At 51.2% G+C, this 9,328-nt stretch overlaps 1 protein-coding gene across 1 annotated transcript in view; it reads right to left on the bottom strand.

Annotated features, from left to right (window-relative positions):
- Positions 1-1,819: 1,819 nt before the first annotated feature.
- RAMP1 (receptor (G protein-coupled) activity modifying protein 1) overlaps positions 1,820-9,328 on the bottom strand; it is a 34,455-nt gene continuing 26,946 nt past the window's right edge. Inside the window, exon 4 of the mRNA XM_010862068.1 lies at positions 1,820-2,447. Within this exon, the coding sequence (XP_010860370.1) occupies positions 2,192-2,447 (256 nt within the window). The 3' untranslated portion in view covers positions 1,820-2,191. The remainder of the gene's footprint in view (positions 2,448-9,328) is intronic.

Genomic DNA, 9,328 nt, shown 5'->3' with positions numbered 1-9,328 from the left:
CTCACACCCCAGATCTCACATCTCATCCCATCACCTTACACCTCACACCCCAGACCTCACCCCATCACCTCCTACCTCACCCCATCACCTCACACCTCACACCCCAGACCTCACATCTCACCCCCATCACCTCACATCTCAGACCTCACACCTCACCCCATCACCTCACACCTCACACCCCAGACCTCACCCCTCACCCCATCACCTCACACCCCATCACCTCACACCTCACCCCATCACCTCACACCTCACATCCCAGACCTCACACCTCACCCCATCACCTCACACCCCAGATCTCACACCTCACCCCATCACCTCACACCCCAGACCTCACACCTCACCCCATCACCTCACACCCCAGATCTCACACCTCACCCCATCACCTCACACCCCAGACCTCACCCCATCACCTCCTACCTCACCCCATCACCTCACACCTCACACCCCAGACCTCACACCTCACCCCATCACCTCACACCCCAGATCTCACACCTCACCCCATCACCTCACACCCCAGACCTCACACCTCACCCCATCACCTCACACCTCACCCCATCACCTCACATCCCAGATCTCACACCTCACCCCATCACCTCACACCCCAGATCTCACATCTCATCCCATCACCTTACACCTCACACCCCAGACCTCACCCCATCACCTCCTACCTCACCCCATCACCTCACACCTCACACCCCAGACCTCACACCTCACCCCATCACCTCACACCCCAGACCTCACACCTCACCCCATCACCTCACACCCCAGACCTCACACCTCACCCCATCACCTCACACCCCAAATCTCACACCTCACCCCATCACCTCACACCCCAGACCTCACACCTCACCCCATCACCTCACACCCAATCACCTCACACCCATCAACACCCACCCCACACTTCAGACCTCACACCCCATCACTTCACCACCTCACACCCCATCACCTCACAGCTCACCCCACCCCACCCCTCACACCCCTCCAGCCAGCAAAGCACGTGGGGAGAGGTGGGGCCTGTCCTTGAAGTCACCACAGCCCCAAAGCTGCCTCTGGAAGGCTCCCCGGGCAGAGGGCTCCCTCAGGGAGGGCCGCCCGCTCTCTGGCGCCTCCCTCCGAGCCCCACCCTCCTGCTCCGGTCCGTCCCTCCCCCGCCCCGGCTCTGGCTCCTTTGGTAGAGGCGGAGGATCACACCCCGTGGGGAGCCGAGGAGGGCCCCAGGGCCGTGAGTGTGGACTCGAGAGCCCAGAGGCTGTGGCCCCATGCCTCGGTGGCTGTCCCGCTGGGCAGAGGACAGTGGGCCTGAGAGGGGGCAGTTCCTGGGCTGGAGGCACTGCGGCCGGCTGGGAGCTGTAGGGACCCGGGAGAAGCGGGCTGAGCTCTGAGGACATCTGGGAGGGACTGCGCAGGGCACGCCCTTTGGTTTTCCAGAACCTTCTAGAAGCCCGGCAGTAAGCGGGAGCCTGGGAAGCACGTGCTGCCGCAGCCTGAGGGAAACAGAGGAAACGGCCGCTGAAAAGCCTGGGGGACAGAAGGGACCTGGGGGCTGGCGAGCCATCTTTGGGGAGGGGCCTCCATGAACATAGAGCAGACCCGGCCCCGTCTGGGGTGGAGTCCCAGCTCACTGAGGTCCAGACAGTGTGGGAGACTGGCGGGGGGGGTCCCACACTGGCGGGGGATCTCCCACACTGGCGGGGCCGTCACCCTCCCCTGTAGACGTCCCTGCGAGGGCCTCTCCTGTCAGAGAAAGTCTGGAGGGGCTGGCGTGTCTGCCCTCTCCACTCCCACTGGTCCACATCCAGAAAGAAGGACGCTGCCCAGATTTGAGGACATCCTTTAATCACAAATACTTCTCCACAGTCTGGCCACAGGTAGAACGCGACTGTGGTGGGGGTTATTGGGAGACAGCTCAGACCACCCGCAGCAAGACCAACAGCTGTGCCCGCTCCCTCCCAGCCCCTGGGCTGCCTTTCCAGGCCAACGCCTGTGCTTGACCACTCTGGCTGGCATCCCGGGGTGAGCTCTTCTCAGTAGAAGAGGGGATTTGCGGGGAGGCGGGGGGGCGCGGGGGTCTGCTCTGCCGTTGGGGCTCCAGAAGCCTTGGTCAGGCCGGGCCTCCGTGCCTACCTCCCACCCGCTCTGCAGCTTCTGTGAGCGGGCAGCCCTCTCCCTGCCCCCACACACAGACCGTGGCCTACACGATGCCCCCTGGGCGCTTGCTCCTCCAGACCACCAGCACCGTCACGAGCAGGGTCACCAGGATGGGGACCACGATGAAGGGGCAGAGGATGCTGCTGGGTGGGTCCTGCAAGGCCCTGCCTGAGACTGGGCAGTTTCTGAAGTAGCGCTGGTGGACGACGAGGAAGAACTTGTCCACCTCCGCGTTTGGCCAGAAGCAGTCCAGTTTCTGCACCACGTGCCTGGTGCAGTCGGAGAGCTCCCTGTAGCTCCTGCAGGTGGAAAAGCAGGTCGTCAGGCCCTGGTGGGCAGAGGACCCGGAGGGACTTGAGCTGGGGGCTCTCCACCCCAATCCCCTGTGGCAAGCTCCACTGAAGCCCAGGCCCTGAGGTGGTGACTGGTTCTAGAGACAAAGGTCCTGGAAGGCTCCTGGGTGGGTGTGTGTGGGAAGCGTGTGGCCAGACCCCAGAAGGCAAGCTGGAGCTAAGGGATTCTAGGAGCTATGATGTCATACCAAGGGCAGACTAGAAGGTGGACCAGCCAAGCATCTTCAGAAAGAAGTCTGGAAAAACGAGCTTCAGCCCTTTGAGCCCCTTGCCATCCCCATCACCCTGTGCAGACCACCCCAGCCTGGAAGCTCCCCCAGCGGTCCACAGGACTTGCCGTGAGGCTTCCCACCCTACCTTCACCCCAATGCCTCATCTTCCCACTCTCTCTGGAATTGTGCCATAGTGCTGTCACCCTTCACTCTGGTAGGTTATGCATTCTTTTTGCCTATTGAGTGTAAACACCATAAGGACAGGGATGTTGTCTGTTTGTTCACCTCTGTAATCCCAGTGCCTAGAAGCATCCCTGGTACATGCCAAGAACCAATACATTTTGTTCTAAATTATGCTAAAATATAAATAACATGAAATTTACCATTTCAACCCTTTTAAACTGTGTAGTCCAGTGGCATTAACTATAGTGGCATTGTTGTGCAACCATCAGCACCATCCATCTCCAGAACTATTTCATTCCCAAACAGAAAATCTGTTCCCATTAAACACTCACACCTGTCTTCCCTCTAGTCTCTGGCAACTCCTGCCTTCTATCTCTGTGAAATCTGATGACTCCAGGTAGCTCACATAAGTGGGCTCATATATTCTTTGTCCTTTTGTAATTGGCTTATTTCACTGAACAGAATGTCCTTGAGGTTCATCCATGTTGTTGCACACGACAGGGTTCCCTTCCTTTTTAAGGCTGAACATATTTCATTTTGTTTATCTGCTCATTGACGGGCATTTGGGTTGCTTCTATGTTTTAACTGTTGTGACAAGTGCTGCTACTTTGAATATGGGAGTTCATGTAGCAGTTCATGTAGTTCAATTACATATTCAAGTCTCTGCTTTCAGTTCTTTCAGGTGCATATTCAGAAGCCAGAAATTGCTGGATCATATTATAAGTTTGTGTTTAATTTTTTGAGTCAATTTTTTAAAATAAATGAAGATTCAATGTTGGGGAAATGAAAATGTAGTTTCCAGAAGGTATCACTTCTGCTTAGGATGGAAAAAGCAAAACAGAATGCTGATTCCTCTTGAACGACAACCAACAAAGCTGAAGAAACTACAAAGTCATAGATTTTTTTGAGTCCATTAGAGAGCTGAGACTGCAAGTCAGCAGTGTAACTTGAGTTTCAGGGAGGAGCAAGGCTGTGTGAAGAGGATGCAGCTGCTGTACCAGCTGCATAATAATGAGCTGCCCAGGGTTCAGGGTGGGCTGAGGGGGTCAGTCTGGAATTCCTGGGGCCCCAGGTGTACTGGTGGTTCCGTGACTCTTTGCTCTTTCTCGTGAGGCTCTAGGGGGAGCATGTGAGAAAGGGGCAGGCACGGACACCACACATTTCCCCAGCCCTTCTCACATAAGCAGCAACACTGCCTTGGGCCGCTGAAGGATGAGAAAAACTGATCCCAATGAACAGATTCTGCTGCTTTGAACATGGGAGTGCATTTACCTATTTAAGTCTCTGTGGCTGCAGCTGAACAGGACTGAAGCCCTCCCAGACCCTTATCTCCAGGAAGCTAAGCCTTGAGCTGCTGAAAGAGGGATGGCACAGCCATCAGCCCCAGGGCACAAGAAGACACACCATGGCTGGGAGAAGGGGAGAAAAAACTCTATTCCCTTGGGAGGACAGTAGGAAACCATTCTGGACCTAGAAACCTGCATGATACCACACCACTGGGGGAGGGACAGGAATCTCCCACCCAAGCCCCCACACCACTGGAGGAGGGACAGGAATCTCCCACCCAAGCCCCCACAGATACAGGGAGGAGGTTGATGGTCTAGGGCTTTTCTAAGCTGAGACTGGACCAGGACAAGGGAATGCCTCTTCCTCTCTACCAAAATAAATCTGGCATAGAATAACAAGCAACAGTACTCTGCTGCAGGGAGGGGTAGAGAGACCTCCTCTGTGGCACAGGTGTTCAGGGTGGGACACAGAACACAAACAAAAATTCTCTAGCCCCACCCTCAGCACAATGGGAGCCCACTGCCAGAGATCTTTGAAGGCTATCATGCTCTGAAGGAAACCATAGCAACACCAAATCCCAGACCCAGCTCAACTCTTCACAAGATCAATTTAAATCCCATAATAACAGCCTGACACAAGAGGCTTAACTATTTCCAGATGTAAATACTATTTGTCTCAATCTCTTCTCTTCTAAACATGCAAGTTCAGCATTCAATAAAACATTAGGACTTGCTGTCAAAAGATAAAGCAATCAACAGAATCTGACTCAGAGATGACCCAGATATGGTAACTACCATACAGGGACTTAAAAATATTAATATGATAAAGGGTCTAGTTGAGAAAGTAGACAATATGCACCAACAGAGAATTTCAGCAGAGATGGAAATGTAAGAAAGTCAAAGAGAAATGCTGGGGGAGGAAACCCCACAGTATCAGAGAGTCCATCTTGATGAGGTCATCATCAGACTTGGCATCTGAGGAAAGAACTAGTGAACTTGAAGATGGGTGAATAGAAATTACCCAAGCTGAAACAAAAAGAAAAACACAGAGCATCTAACAGTTGTGATAAATTAAGAGCACTGTCAATGATGTTATCTCTAACTTGTAATTGGAATTCCAAAAGGAGAAGGAATGGGGCAGAAGAAATATTTAAGAGATAATGAGAATGTTCTATAAATAATGAGATGAAAAACCATAAATCCAAGAAGGCCAGAGACACCCCCCCCCCAAACAGAACAAAAAAGCAAAGCAACAGCAACAACAGCCACCTAGATATTAAAGTCAAACTGCTGAAAACCAATGGTGAAGGAAAAAAAATCCAAGAAAAGAATCTTGGAGTCATTCAGGAAAAAAAGAGACATCTACAGAGGAATGTGTGATGTGAACTACGGCAGACCTCTCACTGAGACTATGCAAGCCAGAAGACAATGGGTGGCATTTTTCAAGTACTAGGTGGGGATGGGGGGAGGGGTAGAGGGAAGGGCCACAAACCCCTGTCTGCCCAGAATCTTTTACTCAGCAAAAATATCTTTGAAATATGAGCTTTCAATAAGACCTTTTCAGAAAAAAGCTTATAGAGTTCGTGGTCAGCAGACCTGTGCTACAAGAAATGTTAAAGTTCTTCAGTCAAAAGAATATAACAGAAGGAACTTTGGACCCACACAAAGAAATGAAGAGTTCCTCCCAGTAAAATGAAGATTTACAAAATATGCTTTTCCTTATTTTAGGACGGGAAATGAGTACACAGAGCAGAAGCCATAAATCAACATTGAGGAGACACTCAGGCATGTATTGAAAAGCAGAGGGAAAAGGTTGGGGTCCCACCAGCACCCAAGCACCCCTCCACCACAGCTCCTATCATATGGTCTCTCGATCACTAGGTCACTGTTCTTTCTGCCCTGCTTGCCCTTTGGGCCATGACCCTGCATGCACACAAGGCCTCCCTCAGTCCACATGACCATCTAAATGGATGGAGTGGGCAGAAGTGGTGGATGGTGTGCAGGAGCCATGCCTACAGGGGTGTGAGGTTTTTCTAAGACAACAAGAACTCATGTTCCAAGCAGAAAATGGAAGTGCAAAAACCTACAGGAAGTCAGGACAGACTGGGTCTCATTGTGGAAAAATGAATTAGTACACGTCAGAAGCCTGGTACGAGGTGAGTGAAAGTGTCGTTAAAAACCAAAGACCAGCCTTTTGAGCATGTGGTTGGCCAACTACAGGGATACATGTTACCAGAGTGTCTTCTTCCCCACCTCAGACCCATCAAATTGATGGGTAGTTTTAGGTGTGGTGCAGACACGGTGACACAGTCAGTCCTAAATATTGTCCCCTGTGCTCTGCCTGAGGAATAGAGCTGGGTTATCCCTTGAAGGAGGCATTGCCAGAATGGGAAGAACCCCTGACCCAGGAAACTGTGATACCAGGGACCACAGACTGGGCACATGTTGAGGCTGAGCCAGTGGTGGGCCATTCTGGGGCCAAGCACTTTCTCCTTGAAATATCCTTCCTGTCTGCAAAGCCAACCCCTCCACCCCCGTCTAAAAATATCCCTCATGCGGAGTTGGCTGCCCACTTCATCCTGTTTATTTATACAGAAGTGACAGCTGAAACTCTCAATAAATATTGTGAGCTCTGTCAGCAAGGATGTGATACAAGAATTCCCCCCAGAGTACAGACATTCTTCTGATCAAAAGAACATTATACCGACTGAACGGGCCAAAATAATCATCAGGAAATATTCTTGCTTTAACCCTATATTTTCAGTTCTCATGTAATGGAATCATTTTCCTTTTTTGGCCAAGACTTTCTATTCTGGGCCCCCATGTGAACTTTGCTTGGAATGTTCCTGAACAGTATGGTGGGAGTTTTCAGTATGTCTGGGTCCCACCAAGTCCAGGCTCCTGGCACTGCACTTGACGATTATTTTTTCTTGTTGACAAGAAGGTGCCCGCCCCTGCCCACAGGGGACTTGTCTGCTCTGGGGATACCAACCAGCATCAGGACTGACTGGTCCTGATTATAGAGCATCTGAGTATGGGCCGTGGTGCCCTGAAAAACTGGGTTCAAATCCAGCTCCACCTCTTACGCTGAGTGATCCCGGGGCCTCATCTCTCCCATCCAAGCCTTATTGTTGTTCAGTGGCTAAGTCATATCCGACTCTTTGTGACCCCATGGACTGCAGCACGCCAGGCTTCCCTGTCCATCACCAACTTCCGGAGCTTGCTCAAACTCATGTCTATTGAGTCGGTGATGACATCCAACGATCTCATCCTCTGTCGTCCCCTTCTCCTCCTGACTTCAATCTTTCCCAGCATCAGGGTCTTTTCCAATGAGTCCGTTCTTCCCATCAGGTGGCCAAAGTAGTGGAGCTTCAGCTTCAGCATCAGTCCTTCCAATGACTATTCAGGACTGATCTCCTTTAGGATGGACTGGTTGGATCTCCTTGTAGTCCAAGGGACTCTCAGGAGTCTTCTCCAGCCTTGGTCATCCAAGCCTTGGTCTCTTTATAATCAATGAAGAGACAGGTCCTGACCTGACAGGGTTATTGGGCAGATCAAATTAAACAAGGTCAAGGACCTGGTGTACAGCAGGTGCCCAGTAAGTGGACAACTTCCGGACAACTGGTGTGTGGTCCCTGAAGGGTACATTTCTTGTTCTATAAACTCGGGTAAATGTTGACCAGGCGGTGTGTGTCTACGTCTTCAGAATATCTGAGGAGGAACCACGAGTTTGGTTCACTTTCTTTTTTTTTTTCCAGCAGCTTTAAATACCTGCTGGTTGTAGGGGAGGTGGCACCACCTGGCACTCTGGCAGCTGGGGCACGTGAAGGAGACTGGGACCCATTTGAGGCCAGCTTGGGGAGCCCGTCTAAATGCTAGACTGACATGCTGTTGTTCAGTCACCAAGTCCTGTCCTACTCTTTGAGACCCCACGGACTGCAGCACAGCAGCTTTCCCTGTCCTTCACTCTCTCCCGGAGTTTGCTCAGATTCATGTCTATCGAGTTGGTGATGCCATTCAACCATCTCATCCCCTGTTGTCCCCGTCTCCTCTTGCTCAGTCTTTCCCGGCGTCAGGGTTTTTTTTTTCCCCAGACTGATGTGGGGGGATGGTAGTTAGGTAGATAGGGAGGTGTGTGGGTGAGTCCAAGACACAAAGAAGGATACTCATTCAGCTTTTGGCTGAATAGTTCTAGAAATACAAATGGCTAATAAGCATCTGGAAAAAAAATTGTTAACCTCACTTTTAAGGAAGAAAGAAGCAACTTCCAAACAATCCATTTTCAAAATGAGAATTATGCAGTGCTGGTGAAGGTACAGTGAAATGAAGCAGGTGTTTGTATCTTTACTAGTAGAAGATAAACTAGTAAAAGTTTCCTGAAAAGCTATTTGGCAATTATGTCTGGAGAACTTCAAAGTCATGGATACCCTTTGAGTCAGGAATTCTATTTCTGGGAATTTTCCTAAATTAATAATATGAAAGGTAGACCAAAGTCATGTAAGAAGATGTCTCCTACAGATTTTTAATTTTGAAAAAGAGCAAGCAGTAGGACAGGGACTCAAGTTGCTTACAAGAGCCTCTGCTATGTAGCTATAAAAAGATATTCAGGAAGAAAACAGTTATGCTAAAACGCTGAACAGAAGAAGCCGTGGAGACCAAATGACACAGACAGCGTGGTTTCAGCATAAAGCGGTCCATGCAGGAGGGGAAGACCCCGGAACGTTAAGAGGACCTGTCACCCCTAGAGGGTGGTGGACTTTTATTCTCCTATCTCCGCTTTTGGAGGGATTTTTTTTCATGTTTTTCCTACAGGCACATATTATTTTTATAATTGTATGTTTTAAAAGGCCTGTAGAAAGCCGGACACTCAAGCCCCCTGCATTTGCAGCTGTGGGGAGCACGTCTCCTTAGCCTTTGGCGCAGGGAACGCTCTGAATCCCAAGCAGCTGGGAGGACTGAGTGCCAGCCTGGAGCCGGGCTGGCGAGGGGTAGGGGGCGCGAGCACCCTCAGCCTCGCTGCCTGGCGGGTGGCACTTTGCTGGGGGCGGGGCCGCTCCACGTCTGGCACCGCCCAGGGCTCAGAGGGGCTGCGGTGGCCCCGGGCTCCTACTCACTCCTGCAGACCCCCGCCAGGCCCAGCAGGCCC

The sequence above is a fragment of the Bison bison genome, unplaced genomic scaffold (genome assembly GCF_000754665.1).
Source record: "Bison bison bison isolate TAMUID 2011002044 unplaced genomic scaffold, Bison_UMD1.0 scf7180017864475, whole genome shotgun sequence".
Classification (NCBI taxonomy): domain Eukaryota; kingdom Metazoa; phylum Chordata; class Mammalia; order Artiodactyla; family Bovidae; genus Bison; species Bison bison.
The sequence above is the reverse complement of the archived record's forward strand: the minus strand, read 5'-3'. Positions and strand labels throughout refer to the sequence as shown.